This window comes from Pollachius pollachius (genome assembly GCF_949987615.1).
Source record: "Pollachius pollachius genome assembly, chromosome: 16".
Lineage (NCBI taxonomy): Eukaryota > Metazoa > Chordata > Actinopteri > Gadiformes > Gadidae > Pollachius > Pollachius pollachius.
This window is the reverse complement of record NC_136949.1, coordinates 13,062,216-13,084,135: the sequence shown is the minus strand read 5'-3', so window position 1 is coordinate 13,084,135 and position 21,920 is coordinate 13,062,216. Positions and strand designations below refer to the sequence as shown.

The 21,920-nt window shown below is 44.9% G+C and overlaps 1 protein-coding gene across 1 annotated transcript in view; it reads right to left on the bottom strand.

Annotated features, from left to right (window-relative positions):
• The window catches only part of adgb (androglobin), a gene marked incomplete at both ends in the record, with an annotated part of 58,995 nt that overhangs the window by 36,219 nt on the left and 856 nt on the right, over window positions 1-21,920 (bottom strand). The window contains 8 exons of the mRNA XM_079753162.1: window positions 4,265-4,365; window positions 6,001-6,181; window positions 11,607-11,766; window positions 13,009-13,095; window positions 14,621-14,760; window positions 20,308-20,493; window positions 21,019-21,090; window positions 21,750-21,848. Coding sequence (XP_079609288.1) covers window positions 4,265-4,365; window positions 6,001-6,181; window positions 11,607-11,766; window positions 13,009-13,095; window positions 14,621-14,760; window positions 20,308-20,493; window positions 21,019-21,090; window positions 21,750-21,848 — 1,026 coding nt within the window. The remainder of the gene's footprint in view (window positions 1-4,264; window positions 4,366-6,000; window positions 6,182-11,606; window positions 11,767-13,008; window positions 13,096-14,620; window positions 14,761-20,307; window positions 20,494-21,018; window positions 21,091-21,749; window positions 21,849-21,920) is intronic.

Below are 21,920 nucleotides of genomic sequence, written 5' to 3'. Positions count from 1 at the left end.
GGGACACAAACCACCCCTCCCCTGCTCCCACCCACCACCAAGAGCCACCCGTCACTAATCCGCTGCGACCGTCAGCCGGCGACCAGAAGCTGTGATGGCGCTTACGCACGCCACTCATTTGACTTGTTCTTTTCTCTCGTTATATATTTGACGGAAATTATTTGTCGGCCAAAAAGAGGTAAAAGAACCGACAAAAAAGGCAACGTATGAATCATAGCGCATCAGAGAACCCTAGTAAACCAAGGAACCTCGGACACTGAACCAACGGATCAGAAGAAGGTCAGCTGTGTGCTTGGGACTGCTCTAGAGTTGGTTTGGAAGAGAAGGATGTGGCAATCTGCTCAGCCTAATGGATAACGGACAACCCACCCCCTACACGCCTTACTGGTCAGACAGCAGAATGGCTCTAGTCTGAGGCTTCTTTGGCTGTCGCTGCAGTAAGGACCATTATTAGGGGGTCGGGGATCACTCATCTGATTGGCACTGCAAAATGTATTGCTCTTTTAATTGCACATACATAGTAATATCTTGCATTGAAGTAAAAAAAAAAAAAATACTATATTTCTATCTAGTTTAGTAGTTTTTGTATTCATCTATATTTAGTCATTTTACGTACCTACCTAATTGTGTGTGGTTTTCTAAGTTACATCTGTTCTGTCATTTATCCGTACTAGTGCGGTGCCTGTTCAAAAGGACACCGATTGCCTGGCCTTCGGTTTGGCTGCTTGTCGTTTTCTCAAGAACCGCTCATCCAAACGACTTCACACCCAACACTGCACTTTCTTGGGTCCTAAGCAAGGCACCCGCCGAGTGTGAAGCCGATCGGATGAACGGTTGTCGAGAAAAACCGGAGGAGACCCGCACAAATAAAAAGGCTCCTTTTTAGGTTGCTGCTGCCTCAGTTACATTTCAGTTAAATACAGTACTCTATCTATCCTTCTTAACCTAAACCCTACACACACACACACACACACACACACACACACACACACACACACACACACACACACACACACACACACACACACACACACACACACACACACACACACACACACACACACACGAGTTTCCAAGCCTTTCTTCGTGATACTGAGAGCAATAAATACTGTTGTTCACCGTTATCCCCCCAATAGCAGCAGGCATACAGCGTTCTATTCTGGAGCGAGGCAGAAAGCGATGTCGCCATGAGGAGAAAAGAAAGGCAGAAAATAAGCCATCCCGACTGCCATGGTAACCAGGCTAGCGCTAAGAACAGGCCGTACCTGTCGCCCGACCGCTTGACATTTCCTCCCGCACAAACGCGATTTAAACTTCGTTCTTCTAACGTGTTATTCCCTTCCTCGGGGAGGGAGTGCCATTATTCTTAGCTCACAATAAGAAGGGTGACATCAAAGCCAACCAGGCCAGGACCACGGTGAGTCAATGTGTGTGTGGGGGGTGTGTGTGCATGTGCATCATTCGTGAGTCACAGCGACCAGACAGACAGAGACAAGTATTGTGATTTGTGATACAGAGACAAATATCTTCAGGTGGCTGGGGGTGTACGTGACTGTGTGTGTGTTTGTGTATACGTGTATGTGTATGTATGAATTTGAATGTGTATGTGTGTGTGTTGGGCTTCCCTTCTGTTACTAGGTATGGGTTTGTTTGAGGTGAACAGAAACAAATGGCGTGCTTGTGCAGTGGGCCCATGATGCGTCATTGTGGTACTTGTCGCAATCCTCTAATCCATAAAGCAACAGTATACTATTGGCTCAAAACTACAGAGCCAATAGTGTGCTTTAAGACACACAAACACTGACCAACCAACCGACAACTCCGGGGACTTTTGACCACAGTTAAATAAGAGAACTTTGATTTACTTTCTGCAGTGTGGATGGACTCTGAGAGGAACAAGAGATCAGGGCAGCCCTTGTTAAAGACTGACATCTGTGAGGTCGCTCTCCTGCACTGCAGGTGCTCTCCATTTCATCGCGTTCCCTCATTCAAGAAGTCAGTGATAAAAGCCTGTGAAAGAAGTTGCTCCGTGCGACTTTATGCTTTGCAGATATTAAACATCTGCGCAGTGGTTCTGTAATGAAATGAATAGGAGGAAGAAGTAGGGTGTGTGCCTATGTGTGCAAATCGATGTGACACAGGGTGCTTATCTACATTTCAATCGATTAAAACGGTGAATGCGGGGAAAGTTTGTCCTCAACAGAGACTGATGCTTTCGCCTTACTCTAAACAGTGAACGAGAAAGGGCCCACTTAATCATGGGATGCCATCTTTTTTCTCCTCTTTTACAACCCTGCGATCGCTCTTGCACAAAGCTGGGCTCTGTGGGCCTGGCCAGATCAATAATGCAGCGATTTCTTCACACCCAACCCATGACCTAACATGTGTTGCAGGGTGCTTTCGGAGCTGGAACCGGCCAACAGCACACACCCACATTTACATATGGAACCCTACATCAAGAGCGAGCGTGTGCGCGATCGCATGCACGCCAGCCAAGCCCCACTCTCACCGGTCACAGTTATAAGAGGGCGATTAACGCAAGCTCTATGTTATTTTTTTCTTCTTATTTTTCCTCCTGCCTCCGTCGCTGCTATAAGAGTGCAGCGCCATAATGATTCCCCCCAAGAGAGACTGACACTGACGCCACCATCTAATTGCGCTGTTTATTCCATCGCCAGAGTACACGACCCCTTTCCCTGGTTAAAAATCCCACGCGTTCTGGCCGCCATTACCACACCACCAGACGCTCGCCCTGTCTCTCTCTTCTCCCTGTATGTCTGTCTCTTTCAACCTTTCTCTCTCTCTCCCTGTCTGTCGGTCTGTCTGTCCCTCCCGACCTCTCTCTCTATCCATCTCTCCCAGTGTCTATCTTTTTTTTCGATCCGTCTCACTGTCAGTCTCTCTGTCTCTCTCTCCCTGTCCTCTTTGTATCCATCTTTCCCTGTGTCTGTCCCTCTTTCTCTCTCTCTCTCCCTGTCTTGCTGTCTTTCCCTTTTGATCTCTCTCCATCACAGGCAGGCTCGTTCTACTTCACTGTGTTCCCAATCGACTTCTCCCATATTCTGGTGAACCCTCATTCGTCTGTTAGGAGGCTCGTCTGGTTCTGTTGCGCTGTGGTGTCTCACCAACACCTCTCTCTTCCCTCACTCACTCTCTCTCTACTTATCTCTGTCTCACAGACACATTAAAGTGAGATTAAACATGGGGGGGGGGGGGATTGGGGGCAGCAACATCTGTGGTGTACAGTGGGAGAGGTGGGTGCAGGTGTGTGTGTGTGTGTGTGTGTGTGTGTGTGTGTGTGCCGAAACGAAGGCTTAGAAAGAATGACATTACTATTAAAACTTTTTCTTATCTCTCTATCCATGTTCTTCTCCAGAGGCATACATTTTGTGTAGCTTCATCGCGTTATTCTTTTGTGTGCGTTTGTGTACATCTAATAACACTTGAAATGTACCTCAATTGTGTTCATTTATCATCTCATCTCAACCCGCTAAAGTAAAGCAGGCCTTGGGAGGGTCTCGGGACGGGACTAAAGAGTGGAGCATGAGGACTCCGGTGTGGTGGCACCTGGTTGTGAGCAGGGTTGCTGGGTGATTCAGCTGATGTGGGATCAGGGCTCTCCTGCTGGATCTCCTGCTCCTCAGCCTCAGTGAAGGACGACAGGGCCGAGTTGCAGGTGGGTAACCCTCTGGGGTTACTCTGCTTGCCGTCCCTGTAACACCCACACGCACGCACGCACGCACGCACGCACACACATGCACAAAAGCACACAAACTGAGCCTTAACAGATAGAGAAACAGAGATACTCACATTCTCTTGCAAACACACACACACACACACACACACACACACACACACACACACACACACACACACACACACACACACACACACACACAGTCTCTCTCAAGCTTTCTTTCTCTCTCATACTAGCAACATGCATACTCCAGATTGCTTGCTTCATGTTTGGTTACAGTTCTACTACCCTGTTAAGTAAAATAAATAATAAATGTCATAGCTTTCTCCCTACATCTAGTCTTTTGTAAGACGTTGGACATGACGCACATACAAATATACTATTTTTGCCACGGCGTTACATTTGGTTTCTAATTTAGCAACTGGGTGCAGACTATACGTTGCTAGGTCCGAGCAAAGAGTGAGCGTGAGAGTGAGTAAGAGAGTGTGAGGGAGTGAGGGAGTGAGAGAGATCTAGACAGAGCGAGCCAGAGTGACAGAGAAACAGATGAGTATTCCGGGGGTGTACACACTGCGGTGGGTGGGGCCGGCCGCTGCTGCTGTTTGGCTGGTAGGAAGCGAAGGGGCTGAAGACCTCCACAAAGCGGTCCAGCTTCGGCACAGGGGGCACTGCAAGAAATGGGGCAGGGGAGGAACCCATAACACTGAGACCTCTTGACCCTCTCCTTTTCTTCAAAACTTTCTCACGGATGGTTTCTCCACGTCACCATCACAATGGGTTTTGCGATTGTTTGTTAGAACCAGTGGTTTTGCTACCACTTTGTCATTGGTATTGTATTGACGATGGGTGTTACAAATGTTTCATACGTTGGATTGTTCCTAACTTTCCATTTAAAGAATATACAAAATACACCCCAATAGGACGTTGAGGGATTTAAAGCTCTCAGAATTGAAGGAGCATTGGCAGCCATCTTGGTAAACAACCAAGATGGCTGCCACTGAACTGAACAAAATGAACTGAGGGGTTCCAAACTAATATGCATTTACAAATAAGTCTGGTGATTTATCTGATTAATGTTATGTTTACCCAAAATGAGATGTGCATTCCTCTGTGAACCCATCACAAGCATGTATTTACCATATCATATCCTTTCACTGTTTCCATCACATTTTCTGTGTAGTTTTTGTTGTGTATTCGTTGGCCGTTGGACTAAACCCTGCCCAAATGTACTGGGTTCAATCCCCGAAACCAGGGCCTAACCCTGAGCAATGCTTGAGCAAGAAGCCTGACCCCCTACCTCCCTTATAACATGCGTCTTTATGTCATTCACTGCACAAGAGATTGCTAAAGAGACTAGTCGTCAGTAAATACACACTCATATATCCATTAAAATATCTGTCCTCACAGCCCAGGTCATGTCGTCTCATGAGACCACATCTCGCCAGTTCATACTGTTACTTTCTGCAGCTCAGTCTGGCCTTGATCCCACCGAAAGCCTTTCGAAAGAAGTTTAAATGTTAAGCTAAATTGGCGATGAGGGGAGGAAGTGTCCAAAGAAAAAAAAAAAAGTCCACGGAAAGTGTAGCAATCTCAGAACAGTTTTGAACCAAAATAAACGTAATAATAATGTTAAAAACCAATACAGGCACAGAAGGCTTTTCTCAGAATAAGTGTTTCCCCTACGCTTTGCCAGCTATGTTGGTGTGCCTGTTCACAAGGTGCTAATGTGCACTTGCACGGTGCTGATGTTGTGCATGCACGGTGCAAAAGTGCACAGCTGATGTTCACAGTAACAAAGAGGTTTAAGTGTGATCACTGATTCAAGGAGGGATCTAGTGCATTCCAGCAGAAATGGTCTCATGCAATCGTATAACAAGATAACATAAAAAGAAACAGCATGCAAGCTCGAGGCAAGGCGCAAATACAGTGTTCAGTCTGCAGTTTGTAGCCATTCTATCATCTAGGTTTCCTAATACTGTTGATGCTGCTGATGCTGCTCTACAAATTTCTTTAAATGAAGTCACTCACTCTCTTCATGCTTCCTACCTTTAGCCTAAGCCATTCTTGAGTTCATGCCACCTACAGAATCATCATGTTTTTTTAATTCGGGACGCCCAACATCATTTAATACGGCTCATTACAGTGGTGCTGCTCCTTTGGCTGCCATATTTGATAATCAACTGCTGCCAGACTGAGATTGAGTCATGGCCAGACTGAGATTCATTGTGAAACACAAAGGTGGCGATCAGGATGGTCTCACGACGGCTACCCTTCATGACCCTGTTCAGCCCCGTCGCCCTCACCTCTGGGTTCATCCGTGGCCAGGGAGTGTTCCTTCAGGCGGGGCCGTACCAGCTTCCAGCGGGGAACCGGGGTGGGCTCGGGCGGGGGCTCGAGCGGGCCCTCCCGTGACCGGGTCAGCAGGACCATGTGACTGTGGAGCCGGTACAGACCGTACTGCCGCAGACACTCGGACGAATCCACCTGCACGTGGCGAGGAAGAAAACACAGACACACAGGCGCAGACACAGGCGCGCACACACGCACACGCACACACACACAAGCAAGCACGCAAGCACATACACACTCTCACACACACACACACAAACACACACACACCGAGCCGTTTCATGCACACCAACACACATGATAATTTAGTTTCACATATAAATGGTTTACATGCTATCATTTTATGGCCAATTCTGTTCCAGTGCAACTGGACGTTCTATAAGCCGTCATATGCAAGCCGTGTGTTGGTCTGATGTCAAACCGGATCATCATGATCCACATGTTAGGGTTTGCTTCAGCAGAGAAAGGTTAAAGATACTTTAAAATGGATTTTCTTGCAGGGGGAGAGTAAATAATGAAAGGAGCCAAGCCTGTCGGGGCAGGGCGTCCAAGTAGAGCACCACATGCCCCCCAGTTCAGAAGCCTGGCCTCTCATCTCTCTCCCCATCGCTGATACAACGTCCACACTTGCTTGTTCAGCCTGCGATGGATTGGCTTCTCTAGTCCTCTTGCTGGACTAGAGAAGGGCACCTATAGTGCTTTGACATCAGAGTGAATCATGGGCTTTTGAGTCAAGAGAGCTGTAGCATTGTGATAACCTAAATCAACGTATATATACACCGTAACCTAGGCTTATGAAAAACATTGTTTTTGCCAGGCCTCGCATGAGGACTTCTGTGGCAATTTCAAACACAACAATGTTTCTCAATCAAATCATTTCACGACTAATGAATATAAAAACAATGACCAAACAAAACCATTACTACTAGTATAATAACTAACATTCCCATAATCCAATATTAAAAAAAATAGTTTGCTTCGAAGGGTAATCCCTGCAGGTCATTGGCCATAACTCATTTTTCTCTGCATTTACTCAGTAACACACACACACACACATACACACACACACGTTTGTATACGCACACACACACACATATACACACAAGAAAGGTAGGCTTGGAGCTAACCATTTCATCTCGCACTGAAGATTTCATCTCATCCAGGAGCTGGATTGGATGGAAGCTGGCACACACCACTAGCTCTGAGGCAGAGGGAGTTTCAGCACCTGAGAAACACACACACAGATTTGACTGGTTTACACACACACACACACACACACACTACAGGTGCGTGTGGAATTATGGATTATTGCATTCAATAAAATACACATTTCCCTAGTTAGCCACACGCCACCAAAAGAAAATTGTTGTTGTTTTTTTCCTGCTCTTGAGGTAATAGCTCAATACACAATGTGCCTACCAAATCTTCAGCGGGAAAAAAAAACACGTAATCTAATAATGGCACAAAAGGTGAAACAGAGAAATTACCCTTTCACAAAACACAATAAAAACCATCTCTCTCGCTCTCGCCATCTCTCACAGGTTTAAATAAGGCCACACAACTACGCAGGCCATCTACGAGAGGCAGTGCTGCCCTGTAGCACATCCTGGTGTGTTGGAGAGCGCGGGGGCCTGGGAGACACGGAAAATCAATTTAAAGCTCCACAATGCATGGAGCAGGAGAGGGAGAGGGACAGAGAGAGATAGGGAGAGAGATAGCGTAACAGGGAGGGAGAGAGAGCAAGCGGGAGCAAGAAAGAGGGGGAGAGAGAGAGTGCTATAGCTATTGACTGAGCTTTGTGGGACCCATATGGATGCTACACATGAAGTATTGAAGTACAGTGCAAGTGGCTCCCACAGTGTATTGTGATCCATGCATCGCAATAGAGAGGACAATAGGTGGGTGTGTGTATGTGTGTGTGCGAGGGTCTTTGCTTGTGTGCATGCTTTTCAAGAAACCCACCATGTTTCCATGGCCTGAGGCATCAAGGAGCAGTAGATTGGTACCGCTTTCCATATTAATGTCACCCCATGATGTTAAGCCTCTACTCGGTAATTATGGAAAACAAGTGGGATCGCGGCAGATGAAGCACAGCGGCGATTAGTGTCAGAAAAATAAGGTGGGTGAATACGAGAGCGGAGAGGGGCAGCCAGCCGAGGAGGGGTGGGATCCACCAGTCTGCAAAAAACATTTGAATCACACCAAATGCTTTTGTTCCTCTTTGATCAAAACAAGCAAGCCGGTTGTCATGTCACGGTTCCCATTTTTTCTGGGGCTCACCGAAAGCAATTTTCATGAATTTGAGTTTGATAAACGCATAACACACTGCATTGGGCGATCAAAACACGATTACATATTTTGACACTAATGCTGCAGGAAAAACACTAGCCATTTGACTGGTTTTTTGATGGTTGGTTCTTGTATCAAAAAACATGGCAGCTACTTCGTATGGGAAGGGTCCAGGCATCCCGTGTTACACAGCCATTAGACTCAACATGCAAGTGTCCTGCCAACCTCCGCAAGCCGCAGTGACGGACAGGTAGGTTTTAATTATACTTTGTCCCGGCAGGGAGCGCCATCATTTAATAGTGATTAGTGTTAAATGTCAAGCGTTTGTTCTTGTCCCGACTAATTTAATGCACCCCCGCGGCTGGTCAACCCCGTGCGCCGCTCCCAAGCCTGTGACCTGAGAGATAAAAGTGCTGGTAGGGGACGGGCGTTTCATTTGAAGAGCCTATGTTCTGAATCCTCCTCCCTGCTATTTGTGAGCTGCACTTGACTACGAGCCCTCGGGGGTACACCGAAGGTGTGGACGATAAGCCCCTGCCAGCCGTCTGCCCCTGCCAGCCGTCTCCCCCTGCTGGTGTATGCATTCGAACCCAGCACCCTCTTCACCCCCTGAAGCTCATTACATACATGTAGGACGATACACCTTTCCCATTTCCTAACTTCGTTTGACTTATAAGTTGCAGGGCCCTATTTTGCATCCGGCACAATTCACTTAATCACTGGCGCATGTGTCGTTGCTAGTTTGCAACTGGCGCAGAGCGTTCTTTTCCCTCCTGCGCCACGCGTCGGTAAATTAGGGACTGAACTTGCGCCCCAAGGGGCGGTTCGGCGAAAGGAGGAGGCGTGTTCTGGCGCAAACGTTCCCTGGTGCTATTTTGCAGTTTCAGAAATCACTTGCGCCACAAACCAGGAAATACCTGGTTTAAAGTCAGTGGCGCGTTGTTCAGATGCTATTTTAAGGGCGCATGCATAATGTTGCTTGTGCACCTCGCGCATACACTTTGCTTCTCTCATCTACCTAGACACACATTCTTGGTAAATTATTTGGGAAAGAACAGCTGATACAGCGGTAATAACTTGTACTTTTAAATCAATGCATCTGCAAACACTGTACAGCAAACACATATTTTCTTGACACAGACATCGTGTACATGCCCATAACTTTTAGGATTGATGAGTATTTGTTTGTGAGAAAACATTGTCTTACCGCGAGTGAGTGTTAAAAAGAATGAATGAATGCGGGCGCGCGTGTGTCTATGTGTAAAAGAATTAATGAATGCGGGCGCGCGTGTGTGCGTCCATCTGTTTAAACACACGCAAACTAAACGCGTAACGCATAATACAGCCCATGGCAATGTTTATTAACGGGGGGACACATGCATATTAGGAACACAAGTCGATAACGATAATGCATACAATACTGATAAGAAACTATGTTTATAATGTATTGCGTATATCATTAAATAGAACCACAATTAATGCATATCATATGTGTGTTAAGTTTTCTTTGCCGAAATTTATTTGAGGACTCAGTATTTCTGAAGTTGTGGAAGAAAACCTTATTCCATGTGTGAATTAGGCCGTATTATTTGGCCATAAACTGAGCCATTTGAAGTTTGAAATTCATGTGCATCTGTCTCATCGGAGACTGCAGACGCGCTGTCAAAATATCAACTCGTCAGATTCAAAAGGGGATGGGAGCTGGCACTCTCATTGGTTGATTGCATGTTACGCCCAAACCACACCTATGGGTAATTAGTCTACTTCAGACCAACCCTTTTTAGATTTGCGCCGGTAAAATAACGACATCGCCATAGAACCGCCCACAAAGCTACTTGCGCTTGGCGCTTCTCACTTGCGTTTCAGACCTTTAAAATAGGGCCCGCAATGTGTATCTAGCTCGCAGCTTATAATAACCCTGACATATCTGTAGTCAACGTTGATCGATAAGTGATTTAAATAACTTTATCAATAAAATCACGTGCTATAACTAAAATGGTCACAAATAAAAACTGGGGGCCAGCCTGCACCTCTCTTTTTGTTGACAAGAATCGTACTATTGACACACGCCAACCAACCAGCCAAACTAATTTTACACTTTGCGACTTTAAAAAGTTTTGCTTGTTATACTTCCATTATGGCACCAATTGCCCTCCTGGCATCTCCGGAAGGAGGGATCACTCTTCTTAAATTTTCCTCCTAGCCCTTTGGAGGGGAATAGGGTTAAGGTTGGGTGGCGTTGTGAGGGTTAGTGACCTGTGAAGCCCTTTGAGACTGTGACTGTGATATACTGGGCTTGGCTGTACAAATGCAGTGGGCTTGACTAGGTTTGAGGGAGGGGGGCAAGAAGTCAGAAAGCGATGAAAGATAACAATAACTGCCATCGTGTCAGGTTGATATGGATGTGTGCAGGTGTATTACTGCCATGCGAGGATGGAATTATTGATTGTAAAGTGTGTCCAGAGAGAATATGGAGTTTCTGTATGATGATGAAATATTCATTGTCATGCTCCATACGAGTTGAATTATGGATGGGGGAGGGGAGGAAAATAGGGTTTCGCTCAAACATACTATACGTATGGATCTCACTGTACGGTTTGTGCACATCCGCACACGCACACACACACTCACACACACACAGACACAGACACACACACTCCTGGACAAGCCAAAGAGCTTATACCAGTGTGCTTGTGTGTGGCCTAAAGATAAATAAATGAATCACATGGGGGATTGCTCTCTAGCCAAGTCTGAAAATGTGTATGTAAGGGGTGGCGGGGGGGTTAGGTTTGCATATTTCAATGTGTGAGGGAAGGATTGCGCGCGCGCGCGTGCGTGCGTGTGTGTGTGTGTGCGCATGTTTGTGTTTGAGCACACATACTATCTGTAGTGGGCAGAGTGGTCTTCTGGTCTTTCCCTTCCTCCTTCCCTTTTTTCTTAGCCGAATCTGAAATTCAAATCATCGTCATCATCATCATCATCATCTTCACGGGGACCATCATCCTCATCACTACGGGGAAAGCCTTAGCGTGTAATTGCACCTTGTGTTTGCTCAAACGACTGGATTGTTCCCAAAGTGGAGGCTGATTAGATGAAGCCGCGGCCCGAGAGACTCTAAAGCGATCGATTAAGACACTGACTCAGTTAACCAGAGGGTGCGAGTCGCCTATGTGAGCTCCTGCATGGGTGTTTGTGTGCTTGAGGAGGAGGAGGATGAAGAGGAGGGGGGATGAAGAGGGGGTGCAACCCTACCTCTTTCAGTGTTCCTGACTGGGAGGGGCGACGGGGTCTTGGTGTCGCTCATGCGGGAGACCCGTCCTACGGCAGACTCCACAGCCTCGGGTTTTTCCTCTGCACAGCCGTCCTTTGCAAAGGTGAACTTGGGAATGTTTTCTGTCAGGTATTCCCAAATATTCCCCAGATTCCTAGATCTAGAAAAGAACAACAACAAAAATAGATGTTTATGACCAATCGATGAAAATATAGATTTTTCCTGAATCACATTGGAATGGGAATGGAGTGGGAATGCGACTGAGAATGGTAACGGGAATCAGACAAAAGCTAACCCTGAAAGGCACTTTACAACAAGTAGTAGTAAGACACAGTTCAGCTCCTATATATATAGGTTGCATATTTTAGTATTTTTAGGGATACACCGAAATATCTGTACATTTGCCTTTCTACCCCAGATTCAGGTGAGCTGTTTGATTCTAAATTCATCATCAATAAGGGGAGTTTGCTTGGTTAGCATTTTCTTTCCAGTAGTCTCTGCAAGTCATAGGAGGCACATAACAAAAAGCAAATGCTCACACAGCAGACGCTCCCTATGGAAACACAATGATGAATTCCAAATTTAACAACTCTTCTGAATCTGGGCAAGCGGGCAAACATCAATTTACAGATATCTCACTGGATCCCTTCAAAATTTAAATAATATTTTTTTCAAATCCAAACTTCAGATGGATTGAGGCAGAATCTGTATAGCTAAATTAGCTGAATCGTAGAACCAGCACAGCTGTTTCTAGGACTCAATTGGACTCAAGCTTTACCTTGCCGTGATAGAAACAGTAAACAACTACTACTTTGCAGACACTTACTTTATGTTTCACCACCATTTTATTTGCTGAGCAATTAGAAGAGAGGCAAGCAATACCGGTATGTAATACCAGACCAGTTTTGGATCAGTTTGTACATATTGAGTCACAAACCTGAGCCGGGATAGTGCTCGCTGCCAGTTGATTGGGTCTCCAGGGAGAGAATACCTTACAACAAGCTAACCAGCTAAGGCAGGGGGAAATCTCTTCCCTGCTACACTCCACCGCTGCACCCCAATTAAATTTATATTTTTGACAGATCAGGTCGATTTTATAACACCACACTTCTTTTTTTTGCTTTACTGCCCTAAGCACATTATTGGCATGGTTGTCAAACACAGTATTGGAAGGCAATCGGTGTTCAGCCTAGCTAGATTCATCCCGGCAGTAGCAAAACTCCATACGGTATTGGTTCACCGCCTCTTATAATACCGTGAGTGACTACAATATTAGCATTGGTTGGACCCCAGCGGGAATGAAACCCCTAACCCTGGTAGTGTTAATGCTAATTGCTCTACGAGTTTCCCTAAAACTGGTCCAGATTGAATGTGAAGGAATGTGAAAAAAGGATTTATGTACTTGATGGGGATTATCTCTGGAATGCAGCCGGTGAGGGCATGAATGAAGGTGAACTCGCCCATCTCCTTCCTCTGCTCGGACATAGCACTGAGAGAGAAAACAACACAATAACACACATAACATTTATATACACACCTGGGAAAAAAACAACAACTACAACTCAACACTTTTTTACTGCATTGTCACCTCATTGACTTGAGGTTACACAAAACAAAGTGTGTGCATTTTTTCTCCCATCTTTGTTATCATCTGTAGAGTCTCTTTGTGTTTATGCAGTACCAAATTCACATGCTGAAGTATTTTATTGTGTTCTTTATTTTACATTATAATGTTCAACCAACTATGAATCTACACAATAATTGAAGATTGAATAATCTTCCATCAATGTGGGTTCAGAATGCTGTGATGACTGGCCCTCCCAGCATCAGAGGTGTGACAGAAATGTGTGTGTGTGTGTGTGTGTGTGTGTGTGTGTGTGTGTGTGTGTGTGTGTGTGTGTGTGTCTGTCACTTGATGGTGTGATCTCTTCTATGGATTGTTCCCTCCCCCCCAGACATTCTAAGACAGATGGTTGTCTCAAATTAGCCCCTTCGGGAGTCAGGAGGGGCCAACAGGTCCAGTTTGTGGTCTTAATCACCAATCGAACGCAATCGATGGAACTCCGTCAAAACAACAGCTCCATCCTCAACAATGGTCCAGGGCAAAAACCACAAAACGTTGACCGCCAACACCCCCACCACAACCATCATCATCATCACCTCCATCCCCATCCTCCCCACCACCATCAACATCAGCACCACCACCCCCGACACCACCTAAACATTTTCACACACAAATAAAACAGAAATAGAAAAGATAGAGCAGCAGGTCTGTGACTCTTTGATACTGAACTGCCAAAGCAGTCACAGTGGTAAGGTTAAAAACGGCTTGAAGGTAAAACTTCCATCCGCCTTCACTGTGGCTCATGAATGATGCACCTGCAGAAAGAGAGGCTTCTTTGTTTCCTGTCTCGGATGAAACATTTATGTCTCCACCTTCCGCAGACACAGGAACAACCACCTAGACACAACGCGCTACCCATCACTCACACTCTCTCACCCTATTTCTCACACACACACACACACACACACACACACACACACACACACACACACACACGCACACACAGGCTAACTGTCACCCCGGCAGAGTAGCTCGGAGCAGAGCGCATTATGTCAAATGGACATTTCATCCAGTCAGCAAGGGCAATGCGAGTGTCTCTGAGTCTGTGTGTTATCAGGCTCCACTCCAAACTTTACCAACGATAAGGATGTGCTAGTGCTAACACATAGCGTATGAGCGTAGAGATTATATAGATAGGAGTCCTACCGTCTGCTTGTAATACTGACCTCGGTAAAAGAGGTCAACATTAAGCCGGGTCTACATTAAGACTGCATCAGTGGCTTAAGAGGATTCCACTATGTTCCTACCTGGCATCTGTCATAGTCCTCCATGTCAGGACCAGGCAGTTACAGTGCAACCATTTAGCATTAAAGTAGTTTTTTTACAGTAATCTCACTTTGTCCTCCAACACCTGTATTTTGTCGGGGTGGAGCCACATGCAACCACTCACTCTGTGTTAGCCAGCTTGATGAGGGCCTTGGACAATAGCATGGGCCATAACTCCCCTTCGGTGGTAGAGGCGGGGAGGAGCATGTTGTCCTCCTCATCGAACGGCATGGTGTCGTCCACTGTCATCTTCCTCCAGCAGCCCTAACAGACACACGGACACGAGGAGCCATGGTAACCTCAACAAATTACAATTTTCACTTCACTTCACTTCAAATCTTTTGTTATGTCGACTGATTCCAACACAAGGTTTTTCACTCCTATGACATCGTTCATGAAACACAAATATAATAAACATACTGACTGTAACTGTATGCATATTAATATAATTAATGTTTCATTCATTTCATTGCATACCATAGTCATAAATCATTTAATAAAAACCTGTGAACACTTGAATGGAATCAATTTTTTTATCGATTGAATGCTAAGTGTTGAATTACGTAATGCCCGGTATGCTTTGCACTGTTACATTAACACTTACTACACTTACCGCTCTTCAATATGGGAACAGAATAAAGTGGCTTGTGCAGAGCTGGTTGGTCGGGGAATGTTTAACTTCCTGTTAATGTGAGAATTCAAGAACATCAAAGACGAGGCATTGTCCATTGGTGTTTCTGAAAAGCCCTCGGTCTGGTCCTACTCCAACTCTATAATAAGAGCCTCTCGTCCAAACTCATTGTGGTACATTTGGTTTTTTACGTGCTGCCCACTTGATTGTAGTGCACTCCACTGGAAGTCCAACCCTCTCGTACAGCAAAGCCCTCATAGTGCGACGCTTAAACAACATGCAGCATCTTGTAAACGCATGGGGTTTCCAAGTTGAAAATAAAATAATTATGTACAGATCATGAAAAAGCCTTTATATAGACACATATGACAAACGTGAATGTGTAGTTGATAAAATTCCCTCCTGACTCAGGTTCCAAAGAGCATAACACAGACCTGCATACTCCTCAGAGTTAAAAAGGTGACAGTGTCATCTTTTTTACTCTGAGGAATAAAAAGGAATCATCGATCCAAGGACTGATCGGTGTTTCGAGATTTACGGCTACTCGAATTCTGAGCTACCCTGGGCGGGATTTAGCGTGAATATTCGTTACGACGGTTGTAGCACACAATACAATGGAAAGATTTCAAATGACAGACTTGGATTCATGCTCGCCAGATTGTTTATCTAAATAGCCCTATGTTGTTAGAAATTACTAACTTTATGCAAGGTCTATGTTCGTGCAGTACTCGGCGTTGACCCGGTCCTAAAAATACATTATCATTTTAAATGATATTACATCAAAAAAGCGGTGGCTAACGTTAATTGAATCGAGCAAGCAAACATAGCTGATGTTTTTGCTCCAAAAAGCTTGACTTACCTCGAATTTAACATAAGATAGTTCGTTCATATTAGGGCTGTACGGTATGGACTAAAATGTATATCACAGTATGATTTGAGGCATAGACGGTAACGGTATTATATCACGGTATGTTTATTTTAACTTCTAATTTCGATATAAATGCTTCTGAAGGGTTAAAATACTGGTTAGGCAGCAAAACTGCATAAAAAAAAATGAAAAATCTTTTCTCAAGTTACTTCCATCTCTGAAAAACACAAATGTTTAATAGTATGGATTTCTTCCTCCACTTGCTCACGGACCTTGCCGTAGGTATAGTTTTGGCATCTCAATTTGGCTGAAGCGTGTGCGGGCAGGTAACGCGTAGGTACCTGGGATCGAGTGTTTTGACGATCTCTTTAAAGCCCTTTCTATCGACATTTTGAAAGGGAACCATACACAGGTAAACAGTAACGGCGTTTGTTATCTCGTTCCACCACTGGCATTTTGTCTTAAGGACTGGCTTTGGAAAATGCCTGCGGAAGAAATGTCTGATATGCAGAGACAGCTTCACACCAACAGAGTCTGTCTCGTACGGTGTGGAATGAGACGAGAGCTTGTGAAGGGACTATCGCTGTGTTCCTGAATCCTCGGACGCCAGCCTTCTGAGTTGCACGTTTGACGTCACTTCCAGCCTCGGAGCATTCATAGCGTTCCTGTTCGACTTTGTGATTGTGGCATGAAATTGGCTAGTCACTGTTTATTGTTAGCTACATTAGCCTCTTTAGCAAACCTGCCCGAAAACAAACAACACAATTTTACATTGTATTGCACGCACAGCAAGACCATGCAATGTATAAATTGGTGACCGGAATAAAGTAGCAATGTAATCAAGTGTGTAAGAGCATTTAAAATCGACATTGAAGTGACCTACGTGGTACAAATACAAAAAAAAAAAGAAAAAATGGCGCAGCCATTTTGTTGAGAGCGTCATCACTGTTCTCGGTCTGCTCTCAGATTTTCGAAAGATGAAGACAAAAAGGGGGCGTGCCTTCGAGAAATGCTGCAAGAAACCTTGGGAGATCTTCGACTTTCGACTCGGAAGTCTGGCGTTCGAGGATTCAGGAACACACCATATTGCGCAAGAGAGTAAGGTGCACTTGCTGCGCGCCTGCGTGCTTGCGCAATAGCATACATTCTGAGAAGGCAGTATCGCTGTCAAATCTGGAAAAGTAACGTTGCGCCGAATTGAAAAAGGAACTATGTTTCGTTACCCTATTTTCAGTAGTTGCGCAGAACTTTACTTTTTACATGAAAAAGAAGTTCGGTAGCCACTCACACGGTAGCCAGGCGTCTCATCCAAAGGTAAGCTCGACTTGAGTCAAAAGTCGAAGATCTCCCAGGTTTCTTGCGGCATTTCTCGAAGGCATGAATGCTCCGAGACCGGAAGTGACATCAAACGAGCAACTCGGAAGGCTGGCGTCCGAGGATTCAGGAACACACCATCAGTTGGCGCTGTGTTCTTCAAGATTCTGACGCAAGTGCTGAGATTCCGATTGGCCCAGAGAAATGTCAATTATGAGAATTATCCAATAATGTTTCGCAATTCTAGCCTGCATGGCATGCATATGAAGGGCAGCCTTACCCCCCCCCTAAAAAAAACCTCTCCAGTTCTACGCGATTCACGTGAATGACCAAATTGCCCAAGAAAACGGCGATTGTCGCCGAAAAGCGACAAGTTTGCAGGTATGATAACAAGCTAAGACCTAATGGCAGCTGAATTGGATTTCCTTTCAAATATAATTGAACCATTTCCAAAGATGCCTTTTTGGCTGAGAGTTCTAGGTAGGAGCGAGTGGTGTCCGAGAGGCTTAAGCCTCTCTTGGACGCAGCCATCCACATTAAACACAGGCCAGAAAGCGCTACACACATCTGTACACACCATGGCTTTGGCATACATTCAGTGTCGGTGCCCCTTCGTCAAAGAACGTGAGTTCGGAGCACAGCAGAACATCACAAACTGGTTGGTCGAGACTGGCAACAACGTAAGATTACACTAGTTTCCCTAATTAGGGTATTCCCTTAGTTACAATGAGAAAATGTCATTGATTATTATGTTCAAGATCATATAAGACATACCAATAAAAAAAAATGTAATAATAGATTTTGGTTTCAATGTGAGTCATTTTTAAGTAGAATAGTTTCCAAGCAATCCATTCGTCCATTTCATCAAACAAACCTTTCCTTTATAGTTTCTTTATTCAAGCCATTGGCTACTCATAACTTGCATCACAATGTATCATACAACAACACAGTGATTCTGCTCCGTCATTGGCTGATTCATGCGGGCTGGTAAACAGATTAACAGCGCTGTGTGATGTGTCCTCTCGTGGCTATCTATGATTAGAGTTTCACACTGCTGGTAGAAACAGCAGGAATTCAGGGACCACAGGCTAAATTCTGACTTTAACTGTTCCCAGCTGTCTTAGTTGCACGGTTATTACATCACCGTGCACAGGCTACAGAGTCCCAATGTTGCTTTAAAAAACATTTTATCCTCCTCTCCCTTCATAAAACATCTCTCACTTTCATCTTAGGAGACTTACTTTACAAAAGCCCTGCCTCTTTTTATCTCGCACTCCCTCACAGAAGATTTTACTTCACGTGACAAAAAATGTGACAAAAAAAGGTGAGGTTTCTCTCCTTATCGACCTCTTGTGTCATTTCCGCTGAGGGCTGGAGGGAGAAAGAGAGGGCAACAACAAAGGGGCTTGTCCTGTCCAATAGCCAAAAGGGCTACATCGATACATCAGTTATACAGTACAGGAGGACAATAAGCAGGGTCTATTTGAACCAATCCAGCATAAGGACACAGGAGTAATGGAGGGCTAGGCAAGCCTGCTAGCAATAGGGTGAGAGGCTTTGGATGTGTAGGCGTGTGGGGTGCTTGAATCTCACTCTCGAACCATCTGGTGGAGTGCTATGGCTGGCATGCAGCACCGGGTGACGGTAACTATGTCATGCCTGCTTGTCTGGGGGGGGGGGGGAGAGAGGGGGAAAGCATGCTACTGCTAGAGGGGAGCCTTTTCCTTTTAGGCTGTGCTTGGGAATACTGTTGTTGATTCATTAAAAAGACAGGCTTTGCTCTTTGAGTCTTTTTGTCAGTAAATATACGATGGGCAACAAGGAACTGAGGAGCACAAGCCTGCAACTTTCACACCGTACTGTAGTATAGAAAAATGTGATGACCTCCTTGAACAACCTTCCATCCAACAAACTGACAGGACTAATGTCACGGCTGTCACTGCTGTCGGCAAATGTAACTCAACTGTGACTTTTCAGTTAAAACTCTATTCTCTATTTGTTTTTGTCATACAAACAGTACCGTTTAGTTTGGCCTGGTTTTGGTTTGGGAAGTTTTCAATTCTTGTTTGTTTTAGTATTTTTCCTGGAGTAGCCGAGGAAAATCTCAACATTGAAACTCAACCAACCTTAAGACTTAGCCTGTATGTACAGAAAATAAACCGTGCAATAGGTGACACAATCATTATTGACATTCACAATCGGTCGCAGACCGGAATCTGACTCCAGTTAAGCCCAGTGTTTCCCATACATAGACAAATGTGTGGCGCAGCGCCACAGAATCAACGCCGAGCGCCACAAATTGTTTTTTTGTTGTTTTTTTACGCGATTTTGAAATATAAATATCGTTGCGTTCATTCAGCTCCGCATAGCACTCTTTCTCCCTGTCATTCTCGTTCACACACGCACACATAGACAAGCGCACATACACGCCAATGGTGCGCGGGTACACTACCACTTATTGGATCAACCCGCGTATCACTGATACATGCACACGCACTGACAGCGGATTGACCCGCGCCTCCTCTCAACGCGCCTACAAAGGAAAACCCGAAGCAGCGGGATATTTGCGATTAATGTCAAATGCGGTTATAGTTTATATATTACGGTGTTAGACCCCCAGCCCGTTGTGCCATCAGGAGTCCATGTCCAATCTCCCCCCCCCCCCCAAGCCTTTTTCTGCCTGACAACGGGAGACAGATTGATGATGGGAGGGGGACCTCATTCCCTCCTTCCCAGGTGTGCCTCAGACATTTCGTTTTTCCAGCTCTGAAGGTCAAGAGTAGATGTGCTCTCCTTCTTGTACGGTTCTAAGTCGACATTTTGGATTCAAAGGAACCACAAGCATAAGGGAAGAGATTATCTTTTGACTGATAATATGTGGTTGTATGTCTGCGTGTGCGTGCGTGTGTGCTCACATGTGTGTGTGTGTGTGTGTGTGTGTGTGTGTGTGTGTGTGTGCGTGTGCGTGCAGGCGTGTTTGCGTGTGCATGGACCTCACCATCCAGAAGAGTTTGACCACGTATTTCCCATAAGTGTTGTAGAGTGGCGTGTGACCGCTGGCCACTTTGCACAGAGAGTAGATGTGCTCCCAGGGCCTCCACCTCTGGTCTGCAGCGCCATCAACACCACCATGGGACCACAGCTTCCACACGATGCCGATCTCACTGATGATCCACCTCATCATCTGCAAGAGGAATGGGGCATTGACTTCCAAGTTTGTTGCACTGATACAGCACATCTAAAATAACAGTTGGTTGACCACGGTGCTGAAGATACAATATTAATATAAGACAAAAGAAAAACACAGGTCACACAATCAGACTTGTAGTGTTTAAAGGAGCGCGTTCATAGGCAAGTTTAAATCAACACATAAGACACATATATCAAATGGAACCAAAGGTTACAGATGAGATATGGGTTTAAAGTTGACTTTTAAACGTGTCAACAGTAGGGAGGTAGATTCATTACAATCCATAAGGCAGTCAATCCATAAAATCTCATCGCTTGATGCTTCGGTTGTTTTACCCGATCCATCACCTTCCTGACCGATGAGCGCAGCGTGCGACATCGGAGTGACCACAATTATTTCTGTCAGATTCATTGTTACCCCTTCTGACACTTAATCTACACTCAGTAATTGTTGACAGGTAACAGGGACGGACAGACATATGGTTAGACCCATACCGATACACATTCTGTCTGATATTACCTCACTGCCAATCAGATGACCGTTGGCTGAGATCAGGTCAAATGCTGCAACAGTCTCAACAACTGTAGGAGTCTGTAAAAAAGCAAAGTATATATCACACTCTGATTTGATGTATACATAGAAAAACACAACTGATAGAACCTATAAACAGAGACTGAGGACAGACACATGACATATCATTTATATTTGCTGTCAATTCTGAAGTGCTGTGTTAGCGTTGGCGATTAGCTTACTGGGATGGGGCAATTGTGGGACACCAGAACAGAGAAGCATGTTAATAGATTAATCTATCTAGCTGCCTTTGATCTGTCTAGACTTGAAGTTCAAAGTAAATTAATTTGATGTGGAGAAGCGATTATTCTCTCTACGTCTAACAGATATCTATCTATCTTAATGCTATGTCCTTTTTGTCGATTCCTTTCTGCCCTTTGGTAAATGTTAACCTTTGTATTAAACTACACATGAACCTTGCAGATGGTTAATCAGTTTACACATTTTTTCTGTTGAACCAGACACTTTTTAGGACCTTTTTATGACCTCAGGTATGTAGCTGTATGCAAGAAAAAAGGCCTGACGACGTAGTGTACTGAGACAAGATAACCCCCTTCGTCTACCTATGAAAATGCTGTATGAACAGCCAAACACCTCAACAATTTCTAGATTAAAAATCACTTCAGTATTTACTAGAGTAAGGGCATTTACAATAATACCTAAAAGATGTAACTTGTTACCTTGTTGACAATGAACTCTGACGGGCGTCTCCATGAGTGTACTTTTAAAGATGATGGCAGGCTAACTTTGCCTTCAGGCTCTTCATAGAACATTGTAGCCTAAGGAGAATTACAGCATACAGGACATGCGTTAGGTATTTCCCATGCTCTGTTATAGTGAATGAGAATATT